The sequence below is a fragment of the Limulus polyphemus genome, unplaced genomic scaffold (genome assembly GCF_000517525.1).
Source record: "Limulus polyphemus unplaced genomic scaffold, Limulus_polyphemus-2.1.2 Scaffold73, whole genome shotgun sequence".
In the NCBI taxonomy this organism is placed as follows: Eukaryota; Metazoa; Arthropoda; class Merostomata; order Xiphosura; family Limulidae; genus Limulus; species Limulus polyphemus.
Genome location: NW_013665683.1, coordinates 792,650 through 812,758, shown reverse-complemented (window position 1 = coordinate 812,758; position 20,109 = coordinate 792,650). Strand labels below are relative to the sequence as shown.

The 20,109-nt window shown below is 34.5% G+C and overlaps 1 protein-coding gene across 2 annotated transcripts in view; it reads right to left on the bottom strand.

Annotated features, from left to right (window-relative positions):
• Window positions 1-2,225: 2,225 nt before the first annotated feature.
• Window positions 2,226-20,109, bottom strand: part of LOC106466350 (G1/S-specific cyclin-D2-like) — a 54,998-nt gene continuing 37,114 nt past the window's right edge. Inside the window, exons 4-5 of one of the 2 annotated variants that reach the window (XM_013926633.2) lie at window positions 9,179-9,321; window positions 2,226-5,290 (exon numbers count right to left, since the gene is read on the bottom strand). In XM_013926633.2, the coding sequence (XP_013782087.1) occupies window positions 5,141-5,290; window positions 9,179-9,321 (293 nt within the window). In that variant the 3' untranslated portion in view covers window positions 2,226-5,140. The remainder of the gene's footprint in view (window positions 5,291-9,178; window positions 9,322-20,109) is intronic. The other variant, XR_002612281.1, reaches the window with a different exon arrangement.

The window sequence follows — 20,109 nt, the reverse complement described above, 5'->3', positions numbered from 1 at the left end:
TTATAGGGGTTTTAAACAAAATATTTAAAGAGGGAAATTACAAAGATGATTGTTTTAAACTCGTATGACGGCCATTTAAGGCATACAAGTAAAAAAAATCGCACATAAAAATTAAATGTAATCTACAACGTGGGAAGGTTCAAATTTATTAAAGGAGGGAAGCTGGAATGACAACTTTAGGATACAAGTTTTATTTATTACCCATAATGGACCAGTTGTAGTAATCTATATTATATTTCATTTATATCAACTAGTTGCAGGCTAGTGGATGATAATCTTAGATGTGGGATTTCTTTGTAATTTTATTTATTTCTTCACGTGTAAGGATTACAAATAATGGTTAAATCTGATAGAAGATGTGTTTTAACAGCTGTGAGAGCCTTACCTTATGATCTAATATGGTACATTCCACCTTTCCAAAATTCGATTTGTATCTTAATTTTATTTGTCTTTATATATATATATATATATATATATATATATATAAGTGCAACGTTATTCTTGTTTTTACATGAAAATTTCCTTTACAACATCGGTCAAGATAAGAAATAACAGTGACTTTACAACTGTTATGTAACCTTTATAGATATATAGGTATATATGTATCCTTAGACTCGGGGTTATTATTATTATTACTATTTTTTAGAATGCCTTGAAAATAATTTATTAAAAGCAACTAATAGCTCGGTTGTTATAGTCGTTTAGTAATAATTTTTATCTTCTTTTTTTTTTTTAAAAAAAAAAGACAAACACTGGTTTTCGGCGTGATGAGTTCACTCTATTGTAAGTTACTGGTGACCAGTTTGTTGTTCAGTATAAATAACGTTTGAAAGCGGCTATGTAAGAGCACTCAAAGTCTAAAAGATTGAGTGCTTTGGCGTTATACATTTACATATATTGATATATAGCTCTTGCAGGGTATTTGAACAGCGAATAAACAATTTGGTACATTATTTATCAGTAATGTATTGAATTAGTTTCAAACACACACACGCATGTATATACACAAAACAAGAAAAAAGTATATATATGATATCAATTTAGCAAGATTGAAATTAAAATTCAATCAGAACGGTACCTTTTGTGGCTTTGAAGTATTGACCAAAGGTATGAGACGCCTCAAGGGCTCTATTCGGCTCTTTGAACTGAATGACGGGATTTATTATAAGTTTTATAATGCCACTACAACTTAGTTCGAACCTTGAACTCTAAGTCCGCAGCTCTTCGCACTAACCACTAGGTCATCACTTGGAAGCTCCTCTATGGCTTAGCGGGAAATCTGAATGCTTATAACGCTAAAAACTGGACTTCGACACTCGTGTTAAGCACAACACAAGTATCGCAGTGTGTAGTTTTTTGGGCTTAACGAGAAACAAACATATCGCCCAGTTCAATTATTATAAAACATTGGAAGGTCGCAGTTTACCAAACAGCGAACTACCTAAGTTATTGTATTCTAATCAATTACATAGGCTGGTAATTTCAAATTTAAGTATTTTTTCTGTTTTTGAATTGTTCTATAAGTTATTCAATTGGAGGAATTAATGTTTTGTTTAATACTTACAAAAAAATCTAGATCCATGATAAATTGTAGTTCATGAGAATTTGCTTTTCTTATCATAACCCTGCTCATTTTAAACATTTGGAATATGTATATAATAAATATCTAACACAAAATATTTCGATATTTCAATATCTGAAAATTCAAAAGTAAATGCGATAACCAGGTGAAGAATTAATCAAAATTATAATGAATTGTGATATGTGTTGTTTAAATTATAATCTAATATAATAACAGAAAACAATCAATATATCATAAAAATACCCCACCCCACCCATTTATTTTGTCTAAATGATTTTTTAAAATACATTTTGGTAGAATATTTTTATACCTACTAGCAAAAAAAATCATTAAAGTGATTAGGCTTAGTTTCGTTGCATTCAGGTGAATTTAGAAAAATATTTTAAAGTAAATTTAGATATAATTATCATAGCAACAATTATTTATTATATCTTTTGAAAATGTATCATGTGAACGGTTATTGAGATTTTGGTGTTACTAATTTACAATAATAACGTTTTCTTATATTGTATACAACATATTTACTTGGAGAAAAAGTAGCAAAACATTTACATTACAATGATCTTTATAATGTGGTAAAGGAATTTAATATATGATCATTTTTCTTGTTATTTTTGAAATAATAAAAAAGACAATATATTTGGTTTAAAAAGCAGCTTTATTCAACATGTAACAATTCCTAATAAAAGGAAAGGCAAAGAAATGCATTTGGGCGAAAACTGAACATAATAAAAAACAAACAAAAAGGGGAAATGCAGAAAGCCATAACTTCTATAACCATAATCGTATTTATCTCTTGTTCCAAGCTTACTACGTGTTTTTTTGTTATTATTCCTGAATGAATGGCGTAAATGAAATGATTTGAAATGGGAGGGAGAATTAAGTACAATGTGTGTAAGCTGAAACAATAAATCAAAAAAGGCACAATTACAAAGGGCCGCAAGAACGACACTATTATACAGAGAAATTAACAGTAACTTCACAGCCTAAATATTCCTGAGAGATGCTGTTCCATGAGGTATACATACACCAGAAGCATGCAAGATGACTAAAGGCTACTTTTTTTTTCTGAACTGTAACCAATTAAGAAAAGTTGAGTATGTATATAAAAAATACATCAAACCCGCTATATGGGCTACTGAATAAACAAAAACGTTCATGAACAAACTTACAAGGGCCTTTATAAAGGCTACTTCTTCTACAAGCCTACCAATAAGGTAACCTTCCTAGCAAACTTTTTTCACGTGCTTGCACCACTTAAATTAAGTTGGATACAAAATAATAAAATTAAATGAAGCAGAAAACAGTTTTAAACTTATGTTTACATAAATCTTTTCTTTTTTGTTTCTCCTTTGAAACTGTTTGATAATAACCTAGATAAACATATCAAGCCCACAAGTTGAACAATACATTTACAAAAACAAGCCTTAGTGAAATTTGCTCAAACATTTTTATTTTAAAATAAAATAAAAAAATTAAATTGTACAATGATAGCTATCTTATTCATATTATTAAGAGCTTTTAAACCAATTAATACCATGTATCGAATCTCAAAACATAACATTACTAGACAAACATTTAGAAAAATGTAATGAAACAAAGTCTGCCTGACTTTTTCTTTTAAAAAATTTATTTCAATTTTTTCAGTATTAGATTAATTTCAAACTGAATCTTTTATTTTAAAATAAAACAGAAACTGAACAGACTAGAAATATAATTGAACTTTTACTTACTTATAGGTGCTGTCTTAATAGTACCTACATTTTACCACATACCATTTTATTTACTGTTTGATGAAGTTATTTATTTTTAATATTCGATGTACCTTCGCTAGCTTTTACGTCAACGTATACACTTATTTATAACAAATTATTAAGCAAGAAACTATAAACCTGGCGTTCTTTCCTTTTTAAGTGATATTTATATCCATAGCTACCATTCATGTCAAAGTTTTGCTTTTATTAAATATAGTTGCTGTATCTCTGCAATGACAAATATTGATTAGTTTTCCGTATTTTAAACATTTTCTGTCTAGAATTTTTAACTCGTTTCTAGTGTTTACGAATTCACAAAGTACATCGTAATGTTTCATGTTAAAGAGCTTTAACATCTGTTTACCGGCTTCTTATATTGATAATGTCATCAAACTGAAGTTCGTTTGATACACGTGACAGAAAATTCGTTTGTTTTTTTCAAGTTGCAAGTAAAAAATAAAAATTGTAAAGATTATTAAAACAATCTAAAGGTTTTATTACAATTTCATATCATACTGATATAAAAAATAATATATTTAGGAAATTTAGAGTATTATACACCTATCTTCATTATTTAACAATTATTGTTACAAACATTGAAACAAGATTTTACAGAACACCAGGTGATTCACTGGATAACATTTGACCGTTACATGCTGTGTGAGGCTGAAAGATATCCTATGACTCACAGTTATAATTGATCTTAATAGCAATTTATTACTAATGAATTTTGAATTAATTCTTTTAAACATTTGAGCATATTTTAAGATTTAATACTTATTTTCCATGTTAATGTAATAATGTAGATTGAAAATCATCACAAATTAATATCTTCTTCCAGTATTATCACACAAGCATTGCCTTTTTAATGCAGCTGAGAGATTCCCATAATATAAGTATTGTACAGTGATAAATTAAAAGTCTGATATCAAATATTACTTTATCGTTGTTTAAAATTTCGATTTTATCAACAGAAAAGGATCAAGCTTTAAAAAACAAAAAAAGAGAGCTCGTGGCGACATGAGAAAATTTTATTGATTTAAATATGACAAAAAGCTATTCAAAAACTTAAGTACAATTGCAAATGAAAAAAATAAAGCATAGCACAGTAATATCACGAATGTAAATACGCAAACTGAAAAATGCATATAGAAGGTTCCAGAGCGTATAGTGGAGTACGTTCACTTGAATAATATCCCTGACCAGTCAAGGGTAAATCTTTTTTTGTGTGTGTTCTACCTTCATATTCACATCAAAAATTCAATTACTCTTACATTCTAACACTAATTACAATCCACATACATAAAAAGGTAAATCATTATTACACTTAACCTAAAACTAACAACCTAGCTCTTCTTATACATTATTGCATTTTGTTGCACTTAAAAAATAACTCAGACCTGTGTATTTGATATTTGGTGCGGCTTTTGAATTTTTAGCTATTTTTACAGTGACCTGTACACACTTGGAATGCTTTAACTGTACAAAGTTGGGAATATTGTTGGAATTGATCAGAGGTATTTGAAAAATCAGTTTTGTCCCAAAACCTAAATGTGGCAGCAGTTATACAATCGTTTCTCACAGATTTCGTGCAAAATACAGTCGATTTGTGGTTCATAATGACAACAATCCAAACAATCGAACAACTAATGACGCTGCACTGTCATTTTTCTGTTCCCAAAAAATACGCAATATGACTAGGACTCGGGTGCTGATAGGTGTAGAGGGCAGCACTATTGATGACTGCCTAAGCCTGTTAAAACATATAAGTCTATGAAAGATGGCAGTTACAATAGAATCAGTCTTAGAAATGGACATCTTGGACATCAGTTGGAGTAAGTGGTTTGGTACTTTCCCTGTTCGTACTCTTCATAGTCACTAGATTGTTTGAATGTTTCTCCGATGGGATCGCCACCATTCCTTCAATTTGTTCCAAACAATGGCGAAGACAATCCTAAGTGATGGAATAATAAGAAAAATATAGTCTAGAGATCTTTTTTTTTAAATAGTAGTCAATGATTTACCATAAAAATTATTAAAGGTAAATTTAAAAAAAAATCAAGCATGCTTTTGTTGATAAGAATAAATATTTATGCCAATACGCCTTAGGTTGTTATCTGAATGGCAGTACACTATCAATATTTCTTTAAATTGTATTTCACAAATTCAGCACCATGGATGTGATAAAACTTATACCCCAACATATACAAAGAAATCTACATATCTGAATATAACATGTTGCTCAACTCAAAATTTTCTTTTTCAGGTTAGTAGCATCCACGAGAACGTAAATTCCAGGAATACTTAAAAACTCATGAGACCCTCTTGTGCGACGTATTTACTTTGTCACTTACTGAGCAAAACAAGAACGAAGTGTGATGAGATTTGTTGTCGAGTTTATTTATGGCTAAAGTGGCGAGTGTTTGACTCCGGAACCACCCCGGAGCCTCAGGAAGAAAAGCCGCCGCGTGTAGCTAACAACTTCCAGAGAAGGTCTGTCCTGATTAGACCTCAAGCTAAGATGACCTCCAAGATACTTTTTTCTAGTTTTTTTCATCTCCAGAACCGCACCCTAGCTACACCATGGGTGGTAGCTGGAGTTACAAAGAATCATGGGAAGGATTCAAACAAACCATATGTTCTAATCAATATCTCCCAGCATAAGGAAAATGAGAAAGCTGGAAAAATCCCAGATATTCAGTATCCTACAGAAACAATTAAATACTGGGTATATTTTCTCTGTAGGTTTTAATGATTACCAGTATAACATAATTTAGAAAGTAAAAACCACCATCCTATAAACAAAGTCTCTCCAGTACAGACCAAAAACACAGCACACACAATTGTAAAGATAAGCCCGTTCTGCATCGACAGTTTTTAAATTAAACACATTTGTTTAAAAGCACACAATAACAGTTTTAATTTGGATATTAGTAAGTGATTGTATGTCCGATTATGTAATGAAGAGATTTATATAGCAAAAAGAAGTGTGCGAAAAATATATTAAAAGGAATAATTAACAACAAAGCATTGTTACTGAAAGGCTATTTTTATTATTCTCGTTAAAATAAAAAAAAACAAACAATACTGTTTATTTCAAGTTAATTCACAGTGAATAAACGTGGAATATGCCACTGGATACCCGCAGGGATAGAGAGAACCAGAGTAAGGAGGCGAGGGGGGGGGGTACAGCCTTAAAAATGACTCTCCCCATCACTAAGTTCCCAGTTCCAAGAATTCCACACCATTATTTCCTGGTTTGACCAAAGATATTCGAGTAAAAGTGCCGGTCAAATTTATCACAGAGGAAACGCACTTGTTGCTAGGGCCTGGTGCTATTTTAAATTGATTTGCAGGAGGTTTCTTTCTTTAAGGGAAATAGTAGGAACTTGTAGGCAACTGACAGCAAAAGAAAACTCAAAATGGTTCCAAAGACAAGTTTAGTCAAAAAAAAAAAAGATTGTTTCTGTTTCACAATAAATATTGACGTTGCGTATTTATATTGTTAGTGTAGCTTTACGTACGTATATTCAATTGCTATGAGTGTGTAACAAGTCGAGAAACTATATGCGTGCGTTTACCAGATAGTCTTGTCACAGTTAGATAGTTTGAGTGTTTTAAATTGTGATATATAAAATACTAGATCCCGTTTTAGAACAAAACCAAAGCCATCACAGACTATAAAGTACAACTTTTTAAATTTTATTTGCTTTCCTCAGCGTAAAAATAGCTAGCTCAGTTGGTGAAAGATAACCATTACTCGTTCATTAAGATCAGTAGCGTAGACAAGCCTATGAAGTTGTCTGGACACCATCATAGCTTGCTCACATTGAAGACACTTTGGGAGAGGACAAAAAATTAACAACCTAACGGAATTACGCACTTATAGGTAATTAAGTATATCATTAGTTTGTAAAATTAAGTGTACACTATGTGTACAACGGGTAACCTGGCTAGTTGTTTATGAAACACTATTCTTTCGACATAATTACATACAATATAATGCCAAAGCATTACAAATTTCTTTGGCCACAGACTCAGGCAGGTTCTGCATGTATATCCAAAAGATCTTCACACTTCGCACCTTCCCTACTACAACAAACTAGTTTTTTTTTGTATTTCAGTTCCTTTATAGGCTCTTGTTTGTTTGTTTGTTGAATTTCGCACACAGCTACTCGAGGGCTACCTACGCTAACCATCTCTAATTTTAAAGTGATAGACTATTTGGAGAGCAGCTACTCAATACCACTCACCGCTACTCTTGGGCTACTCTAATCGATTAACCGTCACATTATAACGCCCCCCACGGCTGAAGGGACGAGCATGATAGACGAGAAATTTCGATCCCACGATCCACAGGTTGTGAGAGTTCTAACCACCAGGTCATATTTATAGGTCGAAAATTTATCATTGCTCGGCTTCACTCAGACGTTAGCCGGGCACGTGCCCAGCCAGGTCCAGCCGTGGCTCAGTAACTGATTAGGAAAGTAGCCCTGGGGACTTATAACGCTAAAATTCAGGGTTAGAAACCTACGGAAGGCATAGTTAGATATGCCATTTTGCAGCTGTACACTTAACAACAAACAAAACCAAACCCTATGTGAGTCAATAATATTTACTATTGTGAGCAAAAACTAATTTTGTAAATATTCTTTAACGCGTTTACTCACCGAATAAATAACACAGTACTTTTCAAGTTTGTTTGTTTTTTAACAAGGTGGGTTGCTTAGCCTTTTAATGAGCTTTCCAAGGATGTTGTGATGAGCATGAGACTCAGCGGGTCAACATGTAAACCGATCGCTGCTAGTGGATAAAGAACCGCAGGATAGAAGATTTTTCAGTGAATGAAAATAAACTGAATGGGAAGAAATCTACAGTAAAAGACGCCGAAATAGCCCGCCTTCCTGCGGATGTTTGGAATGAAAGCCGCTTGCCCAATATACCGTGGGGGTGCACTGTTTTGGTCTGTGGCTTCACCTCAGAATATGGGTGGAGCGTAACTATATCCCCAGCCGTTTACAGTCACTTTGTAGGCAAAGATGGAATGTGCGATTAGACCTACCACTACAGGCTACGACACTTCATTATACGCATTCGGTGAGCACAAGAAGAAGGGGCCGCTTCCCGTCCGGTTGTGACCTTGAATAGATGGGCAAAAACGTGAGAGCTCAAAGGCAGAAGAACAGTGCCAAGACGAAGAAAAAGGGCAACGGGATGCAGTGATTATCAAGTTCGTCACATCCCTGCGCCAATTCCCAGGCTGAACTACCTCAGGATAAGGTTTCCTTCTCGGTAGACGGGAGCAAAAACTCTGTCCTACATCCTGTCTGTGCTTACTCATCATATGGGGGGGGGGTGATCCCCTCTTCTCTGTCAGTTGTCACCAAATACAAGATAATTATGGATACGTTCTTGCTGACATCAAACTAGTATCGCTTCAATGAGAACCGTCCTATTTAGCATTTTACAAGAATGGCTCAATTGAAATGAACGAAGAAGAATGTAGCTTGAAGACATACTGTCATTGAGTCTCCAGTGATCGTTGAAATAAGTGCTCTCTTAGTATGCCGAGGCTTTTTTGTGGTCTGCTCTCTTTCAAAAATAGCTGATAGACTAAACAAAGAAACTACCTTCATAATTCTATCAACTACATTGATCAAAAATATGCATTTTTTATAATTAGAGAAACTGCATATTACTGTGGAAATTCAAGTGCCCTACTTAGCAATAAGTGTGTAAAATTTTCTTTTCTAGTGTGTCAAACAGTATTAAAATACTAAAATACATGAGTTTCGAGACACTTCCAAATATATATATATATATATATACAAACAAAGCTTACCACTTCGATGCCTAAGATCTGATGCAGCCTGGTCAACAGTTTCTGAGAAGACCATTGTTCACCAAGCCAAAGCAAGCCTTGCACAGCGGCCCCCACTGAGGCTGCGGCAACCATTGATGGAGGATAGAAGGAAAAATTGAAGTCTGAAAAAAAATCACGATTAGGATATGATAGTTATTCCATGAAACATTTTGGTATACAAGCTGTAAAATGAATAATTTTATGACTGATATCAATAGCCTTTTAGATAGGAGGAATAATTAAGACCTTTGAAAATATATTGAGATTTTCTACTACATAATCATTACTTTTTTAAGTTGAAAGTTAACTTTTATGAGGACTACTCCTGTGCATGCTATGTTCAGTTCATTGACCACTCAAATAGACTCTTCAAACTTTTCAAAAACAGTTAAAAATTTGTCGAAGCATTGACATAAAACATGTTTTAATATTTTGTGGTTCAGGTCAATTAACACAGTATCCTACCCAACTTATCTTTCTACTGTTTACTATCGTAATTTTTGTGTGTGAACATGTTTAATAAAGTTTGTTCTTTTAAAGAACTGAAATCACAGTGTCACAAAAAGCTGTAACGTTTGCCTCTCAATGATTATTACTTTCCTTGCACAGAATACATTGTTGTCAAATGTGTTAACAAGAACTCTTATTACAGTACCACATTCTATTGGAGAACTTCTGATGGATGGGTCCTTTTTTTTCAGGTGTACAATCTGACGCTACCTGTAGGGAGTTTTGCTCACGCGTGATTCGCCTTCTTTCCCACGCCCTCTGCTATAAATAAGTGAATGTGTAGCTTTGGGGGTGATTGTTTCACGCGGTAAAAGTAGAAAAAAAGTAATGGTTCTCAATATTATAAAGCTATAGAAAATCTCAACCAAATACAATTTCAAACAAACAGGGTTGGTTAGAATGCAAGGTTTACTTTGAGTCTTCTCTGTAAGGCGCGAAACGCCCCTACTGGTTGTTGTTTTACCAGTTTCAAAAATAAAACAGAATAATGCATTTTTACTTAGCGCTAGAAATTCTTCTAATAGCGCCAAAAATAGCTTCTTATTGCAGCCAGTGTTTAAGTAACGTTAGGAGGAAGATGAGCGTGGCGATACTTGATTAAGAATATATTTAACACAGTTCTAATTCATCAGCGTATCTTTCCACTTTATACGATGAGCTGTATTAGTTGTATACGAATATTTCATTCATAAGAAGTTAACGCAGATATTGAGATACATGTTTTCTTTCTGGTATAACGTTATTCATAATGATAGTTTTTTTTTAGGAATTCTTAATATATCCTTGTTCTGTCTAAACTCTCCGAGAACACGAATAACATTTTTATCTTCCATTAGCCAATATGTTGTAAATAACAAATGCTTGTTCCATAGCAAGAGAACGTGTTATAGACAAACAAACGTTTCCATTTTTCTAACTTTGGACCAAAGAGAATACTTGATGTTTGATTCAGACCGGATTAGCAACATTCCACTCGTGACTAAGAAATACACTGCCCGCTACATAGACGTTTCAGTTAATGGTTGCCTGCGGCTAAAGTTAGAGTTACAGTTCTTCTAGCATTTACAAATTGCCAGAAGTAAAAATCACCTTGAGGAAGCCTTATTGAAGGTCAAGATTATTGTTAAGAGCTGAGATAATATGTAACTGTGACAGGTAATTAATCCTACGACACAGTCTTGTACAAGGGAGTCCCACCAAATAACTATGCATACATACGGACTCGGTCATTTATGGTGAGTGTAATATTATTTGTTTCTATGTGACATGTGATGATATGGTCTCTACATATTTAATATGTGTGTTTTTAACATGCCTCAACCCCCCCCCCACCACACACACACACACATCAATAGCGGTCAAATTTAAATTCCTGCGCACGGCCCTCTTGTATGCATGCCGTTGTTTGAATTACTGGTACGATTATATATATATATATATTTACAGTGTTTGCTGAGATACAGGAGATTAATGACATTCGAAACTGAAAACTGCCTGTTTGTAACTTCTATTACACGTCATGAAAGTATGAAACAATGCTTTTCTGGAATAAATTTTAGCAAGTATGAGTTATAAAATGGGCGAGATTTACACTATATTTTCCCCCAAGGATATTTGTGCACTAAAACTTGTATTTATTGTTTGCATAACATCTGAAGAACGTCTGACTGTAAAATTGTGGTCTGAATAACAAACAACAAAAAACAACTTAAAATCGTTGTAAGAGAAAAAAGTGAACTAAGTGGTCAACGCATCGGTCAACAACGCCCCATGAAGATCGTTTGACCTAAACGTTTTTCATCACTTGATTCTTGTTTTTCTTTGTATTGATTTTCCTTATTATTTTCAGTTTCTGTTTAATTGTTGTGTTACATTAAAGTTTAAGATTGAGACATTTGATTAAGGTCTGTTTGTTTGTTTTTGAATTTCGCGCAAAGCTACACGAGGGCTATCTGCGCTGATTAAGGTCTGACTGGAATCGGTTGGTATGAGCGAGCTTTATGAATAAAAGATACATGCTTATTGTAGTTTATAATGAAGAGTAGAGTAAGATTCCGCATCTCTAAACACAGTATTTATACCGAAATACAAAGGTATAAAGATAGTATTATATATAGAATCGTTGGTCGTAAAGTATCAGAACAAACTGATTTACTTGTTCCAATAATTACCTCATTGACATTACGAATTCACACAACAGAACTGTAAGAAATAAGCAAATGTTTCAAAAAAATTCACGCGATTGTTTGTGTCTGTTTAATAAAGAGAATTTGATAAACTTGCTACCAAGAACATGTACATGTAACAGTCTTAAATCGGGCAAGTAACTGCTTGCAGCAAGCATATATATACCTACAAAGTTTCCCAAACTTTTTTTTTTCTTACGACTCTCATTAAAAGCAGCTGATGTTAGCTTTCAACGTCGAGTGAAGGTTGTGATGGTATTGAAACACTGTGCACAAACTTTAATTACATGCTACAAATAGTTCATATATTGTCTTCACACACACGTGAAATTTTTATCTAGAAAACCTGCCTTATTTCTCTGACCCCTGTATCGAGCTCAGAAACGGGGATTTCCCTTCAATGCATGGAGTCAGCACGTGGGCGATAACAGACATTAACATCAAACAGAACCGAATAGTTTCTTTTCTTCCATATATGCTCAAACCCGTTTCAACCGCAGGATGAACAGGTATATAAAGGTACCTCTGGCGGGAATGCTGGTTAAAACATGCTTCTCCGCGTGCCAAAGAAGGCACGTGATCTGACTGTTCATATTGCAACGTCCTCACGTTAGAAAATGATTATAGTGATTTGCAAACAAAAGATTCGCAGTCTGTGTGCATATACAACGGGGAGTTTAATCGCATAACTTCCTGTGTTAGAAGAGCCAATTAAGTGAAAGAAGCGGCCCGTGTTCTCTGATTATTTTGATTAATCTGAGAATGAAAAGCTTAGTGTTTTGAGGGTTAGACAGTGTACGTGATCGTTACCGCCGAGTAAGCTCATAACTATATATATATATATACAAGTTAAAATCCCACCTAACAGTCTAATTACTCAATTTTGTCATCGTTGTATTCGTATTTAACTGTAGCTGGACATTTTGATTAAATGTTAGTTAAAATATGTATTTATATATTTATTCTAAACTTTGTTAAGCATTTCGCGTATTAAAGACACATAATACTCAATTGTATCAACTTATTACAGATTGAGTACTCATGCAACATTATACAATTTGATGGGTAAGCGTGAATTAAATTTTGTGTTATAATTACTGTTCTTTACACCAGTTTTTGTGGACACTCATGGGTAAAATAAACACATATTTGCACAAACAGGATAGCTTTTATTTTCTGCTTCAACTGACAGGAAGCTGGAAACTAAAGCAAAGGAAACCATTTCTATATGTGGAGGTTAAAGCGCAGAACACGTTCATCTAAAATCATTAAGATCACTCTTTTAAAGCTATAAACGTTAATACATATCAAATCATTCCAGATATTAATCAAGCACGCTAACCTGCTGCTTTTCAAGTACCACTGTAACGTTACTATAATAAAAAAACGCATGTCTAACACAGTAACGTACTTTTGTGGTCTATATTAATAAATATAAGGATTGTTTGCAATGTTTTATGATATTTTAAATGAGCCAACATAAAATACCCCTACTCCCCTGTGAGGTTCGAAGATCCCTTCATGATTCAAAGAGGTTACAAGTTCCTCCATTATCCTGAATTTCTTCAATAGCTTCCTCATCAGGACATCAGCCCGTGTTACCTGATTATGTGTACCAAGTTTGCTCCCACTAGCTTGAATGAGAGTATGAACATAGTTTCAAAGATAGTGCCCTAAGGATCTCGAAGGAAGGCAGAGACATGAAGTTCGATGCTAGATTCTATTATAGCAAACCTGAAAACCTACTCCTACACCCAACCCATCATATGTGGGGAGATTCCAAGTGATGACCTGGTGGTTATTGTGAAGAGCTGCGGACGTAGAGTCCAAGGTTCGAACTTCAATGCCGCTTTAAGTTGTGGGGGTATTATAAAACTGATAATCATGACTTTTAAGTGCAGATAAAGACACCCTCGCGTCACCTCGAGTCTACCTGCCAAGTTAGGTCCTGCTAGCTCCCAAACTGAGGAAAGAGTTCATGGAAAAACAAATAAATTCACACACACACAGTGTGAATAAGTATAGGATATGGGTTAAACGTTTGTAATGAATGACAATCGATACCTACGGATATTCTTTAATCAAATCAATTTTATTTAGTCCTCTTTTATTTGCCTTTGCAGACACTTTTAATGATAAATAAAAATAAAGAAATGATGAATTAACAACATAGCCTGTCCGATGGAAAAACATAAAGGCAATTATTGCAGTTTTAATGAACTCTCCTACTGGCAAACAAATGTAACCTAAAGCTAATCGTTTGTTTATATAGGAGCTACCTTTGTACGAGAAGTAATATATTGTTGGCCACAAGCTTAAAAAGGGTAATCATAAAGTTAGTCACTAAATTTATTCATTACTTCTTGCGCAAAAAAAAAAGAAAAGAAAAGGGTTTAAAGGAATAAAATTAGACTGTGTATACAAAGGGCATAGGCTGCAGCTGATATTAGTAATTCTTCTTGGGACTATTGATGTACGTTTATAAATGGAAAACTGTTCATTTGTACAAAGTGCACGTATACGCACGCATATATATATATATATATATATAGGGCGGTACAAAAGTCGCGTATTGCCATTAAGTCCCACCCTTACTATGATTTTTTCATGTCATGTTGTATTTCAATAACTGTTTCTTTATCTTTTTTGATTACGATAATTGCTTGCAATGATATTAACCTATTAAGAGCCTGTGAAAGTGATCTTGCTGCGACATTGTATAGTGATATCAACATTGCTCACTTAGAACAATAGTAAGGACAGAGTTTAGAAATATCGTGGTGGGGCGCAACTTTTGCATCACCCTGTATAGTATAAATATTATCATAAAAGGTTAATATATATATCTTTTTCAGGTTCTTTCTCACATTTAATCTACCGTGAAATCTACAGCCGTTTATCGACGTCAGCTTTACGAAGAATTTCTGTTAAGAAAGTGTCTCTTTATTTTTCGCTTGAAACTTTGTATAAAAAAAAAGTAGTCATTACTTTTAAGTGCAGTGTCCTTTGGTACTGAAAATTCGAAAAGCTTGAAGTTCTAAACATTATGTATATATGGAAATCCTTTGAAGTCGGAAGCTTTTGTGAAGAGACTCGGTGTCGCCACTTGTCAATACGGAATAATCCCTGTTGAAAACAAACTGGTGGAAATAATTCACTCATTGGTGAGAAATGGTTAACCCTCCTTGTGCTGGTAGACTGTGAACCCGCCCAGGAAAGCTTTTCGTCCTGACCCTCATACTCCCACTAGTGGAATGTCGTCGTTTTATTCTCTCAGGTGCTTACCTGTTGTGCAAGTGGGTAGTGAAGTTTCCGATACAAAGAAGTACGCGTGAGTAATCTGAACGTTACGAGTATCAATAGTTGGAGATCCACACACAAGAAATCCTGGGATGAATTCCTCCTCAAAACTCAAGTAACAAAGTTAGATAACTTTCAATATAGGTCGTGTCATCTTCAACAACAAAGGATGAATAATTGAAACATATTTTATGCTGCGTTTGTCAATACGTCCCTTAGTCCGAGATCCAAAACTAATTAATGGACTGTTGCACAACCTGATATTCAAAGTGAACGAGTTTAGCACAAAGCTACATAATGTGTTATCTGTAATGTGTTCACCGTAGGTATCGAACTAACAATTTTAGTTGATAAGCCTAAACCTGCACCTAAAACTGATATAACGTTAAAAGTTAAAAAGAAGTACAGAGTTTCAGCTTTACGCTAGCATACTGAAAGGGACGCATAAAAACAAGAAATTCACAGTTATTGTACATCCAAGTATGTTCTCTTTCCTTACAAAGCAGCTAGCTTATACAATTATATCACTATTTGGCGCCAACAAGCACCTATGCATGGTAGTCTGACAACTACACTCACATATATAATACATTTCTAACTGCTCCCGTGGATACAAATACAATAGCTGCAGGCAGGAGAAAAACCAGTTCATTGACAAAACCGTCTATACAGTGCACGCACGTGCTCTCCTAAATGACATCACCTTCATGTGATCAGATTCCGCAAGCTGTGGGACCGACGATAAGCCACCGGGTGTGACCCCTAACCGTGCATTTTAAGGACCAGTAGGCTACGTGTGAGGCCCTGGGAAACTGAACGGCCGCCGCCTACATATGGCATGCCTATTTTGTCCACTGTAAAATGTAAACCCCATACATATATTAAAAATATGTTAAAAATATAGATTAGCTTCCTAACAAATTTTTCAATTTTATTTCAATTTCAGGGAACACAAGATATGATGAACGAGGCATGGATTGATGGCGCGTTGATAACTGATCAGTAGTATTTTTTAACTTAGATACAAAATAAAAGCATCAAGATAGGATGTAGTGCGCTCTGGCACTGAAATTGGAGTCGAGTCCCGACACTTCAAAAATTATAAACATGTCTCTAAAATAAGTTATTCAATTTACATACGAAATTAAATATCTTCCATAATCAAATCTCAGGATGTTCGAGAACACTCTGTTTGTCTCTACTAGCAGAGAGAGCTATTTCGATCAGCCCAACACACATACTGTCACTATCCCTCGGGAGATTGCATCAGGCATTGTGCGATCGCTCCGGTTCAAGAGCAGATATCAAAGTGTTAAAATGATGAAATGATTTTGTCATACGGCACGTGGTTATTAAGACACACAAAGATGGTATTAAAACACTTGATAAAATATATTTTACAGTTATACTGTGTTTAAAACGTACATATTTTGAAAAGGCTTATTATTTCAATAATATACAACGAAGGTCACTTGTTTTCAGTTATTTGTGTTGGTAGGATAGACATGTAAAACATTATAAAAGTAAAAGTTGTTAATAACGTAGTGCAGCAAGATATGTAGTAAATGAATAAGATATGCTATTTTAAAGCTTGTTCTAATGTTGTTGTTTTCATACTTGTTTCTTTGTTTGTTTGTTGAATTTTGTGCAAAGCTACTCGAAGGCTATCTGCGCTAGCCGTCCCTAATTTAGAAGTGATAAACTAGATGGAAGGCAGCTAGTCAACCCTACCCACCGCCAACTTTTGAGCCACTCTTTATGAAGTAAAAGTGGGATTGACTGTCACATTATGATGCACCCAAAAGCTGGAAGGGCGAGCATGTTTGGTAATAGGATTCGAACCCACGACTCGCAGGTTGGAAGTTGAGCGCCCTAACAATCATGCCATGCCTATTTTAGTATTAGTGGTTTTTATGCGGCACCCACTTATTTCTTTTCCTTGCCCCTTAATTTAAAGGAAGTTGAGTTGTATGTGTTCTCTCGGTCACATATTATTACTAATGTAAGTAGCCTCAGATAATTGGTTCTGCATGTGTTTTCTTTATTTAAAACACCCATCAACTGACGGGGAATCTTTAAACTTAATTACAACAATGCAATTTTAACGGCAATCATATATAAACTTTATCTCAAAAATTTAAAATTATAACAAAGCTTCTTCATAAACAACATTTGCAGTTTGCTTTCCATCTACCGACAAATAAAGATTTTGAGATGATCCCATCCTTGAACACCCTACATCTCATTGACCATGAGAAAAGCATGGTTGTTTGAGAAACAATCCAGCAACTTTCATACTTCGACCTTGAATCCCTTTAGAATATTCAACATTGTCTTAAACGTCAACCTGACAAGATTGTTTGAGGTTGACTCAATAGTAATTAAACAATAGGCTTTACAAAATAGAAATAGAGTTAAGTTCAATTTTGACCCACTTAGGACATTCCCCATAGTTCATAGTATCAACATATACATTTTGGTTGAGATTGGCATAGTAGGCTCAGAGGAGTTAGGGTGCAAACAAACACACACGCACGTCTTTAGAATTTAAGTTTTGATCTTTACCCTGATAGTAACGTCACACGTCTGGATTATAAAATTTAGCAATACACCATTCGTTTAGACCCAGAATGATACACATTCATATTCAGTTTTGCTCTTAGTAACTTCATCACTTAAGTCACTTAGAGAAAATATGAGGGTATTAGATTATACACTAAATTTTCACCAATGTTCATGTTCTTCCGTTCGTGGTTTTAGGAAACCTTGACAGTCAACTAAGCAGTGCTAGTGTTTCATGCTATTAAGGTCAATTTAACAGTTCTATTGACTATGTTATTTTGATATCTACAGCTACACTTACACTTCTTAAAATATGGCCTTCACTAAAGCACCGAGCTCATCAGATCTGATTTCCGTAAAGCAAAAGTGCTGCGGTCAGTGCCGAAAAGGCAAGCGTGTTTATAAACCACGCGGTTTGTAAAATATATATGAGTTTCAAACATATCTTGGTCTTTCATCAAGATATCTAAATTATCTTTTGTTCAAAATTTAATTGGTACGACATGCGTATTTATAAGGATTCGGTATGTGCATTTTTACGCATTCTTTCATTAATTCAGAGCTATGCTTATTTGTAAAATTTTTCTAGATATTTAATAATTGTAAAAGCCAATTTTTAAAGGTATTTTAACTACAATTGAGTCATTTGATTGAAATGTATGGAAACTATAATAAGTACAATAGAATGTTATACACATGTAAAAAAATCTGAATTATATCAACTTACAAATAACTGCTCATTCTTTCAAAACTTGAATCGAGCAGGGTTTAGTGGTTAGGATGGAGGGCTGCGTATGAGAAGGTCCAAGTTCGTGCCGCGATTTCACTGAACACGCTCTGTAATTTCAGCTGTGCATACATTATAAAAATGACAGTTAATCTCGTTATTGGGTTCAAAGCTGGACAAGGTTATTATGGTGGCGTGTGCTGCTGACGGGGTGCCTTCTCTATGATTAGTAGTTCAAAAATAAAGACAGCTATACCTCAATCTTAGGTTTCTCTGATTTGGCCATTTAACAAGTTTGTAAACAAGGTCCTGTTCAGATTGAAAATACCCGTACCAAATCCCAATTGTGTAAAATCTAAATTCAGCGAAAAGATAAGGCCGAAATTATGTGAAATTGGCTAAAGCACTGAGATTTTCGGTTGTTGTTCAGCTTAATGGTAGATTATATGTCATCATTCTTCAAGTTATAGTAATATATATCTTGTTAGTTAAATTAGGAAGCAAATATTTAAAGACAGATTCAATATTTACCTGAATTACATGTATGTGTGGGTAGTGGTAAATAATTGATTTAAATATACCCTAATAAAAACAAGTTGTAAATGACAGAAAAATACAATTTTTATTTAGTGAGATTTGAAAACACAAAAAGCAATTTTCATATCGCTTTCGTTCTTTATATCGTATATTAATTATGTCGAAGTGAAACTAGCAAAAGAAAAACAGAAGTTTATTTCAAAACGCCACTCAGCGTGAAAAACGTAAACAAAACAAAAAACACGAGGAGATTGCTATTTCGGAAAGTCATTTCAAATGAAAAAGAGGGCAAGAAAGATAATCAAATGACATATCTAGAAAATGGTGATAACCTTAGAGCCACGTACTTGGGAGATAACAGGTGTGTTTGAAACACGCAGGCAACAGGTGGAGAATGGGCCGTCTAGAAGACTGTTGCATTGTATAGCCAAAGCCCCGAACCAGGAAGGTGGGGAGGGTAAACGTGTCAGTAAAGGTTATTTTATTCTGCGGCATGTGATTGTCTACAGAAAGCGGCCATGACCAATCGATTAGGCTCTGAGAACGTCTTCAGCCGTCAAGAAAAGTAAGCAACAAGGTGTGAAAGAAGGCTTGTCCAAAACGAATCCAGGACACTTCAGAGTTAGGGATTATTTGAGCTGACAGTGGACAATGTCGTTGGTCTATTGAGTAGTTTGTGTGACAATGTCCCAACGTCAGTAATTTAACAATATATGTGCTGTACTTAGTGACCTTGCAATATTAGCTGACGAATCTAACTCATTCATCAGTGTCTACTGACTTCATTCACCTTTATGAACAGAACCTGTTCATTCACAACACCTCTGGCTGCATACCAAGCCATTGAATGTTGAAATACGCGGGAAATCGATAGTAGTCAGTAGGTCCAACGAAAGAAAAGGGTCATTGTATGCCTTTCACTATGCATCTTCCTATTTCAATCTACCCCCCACCCCCCATGTCAAACAAGTGGAACTAATCTTCAACAAACTTGTGTCTTTCTGGGAAATTCTAATCTTCTTTTATGATTTCTCGATAAAGTAGATTTGATGAGGAATGTCGTGGAACCTTTAACATGGGAAAGAACT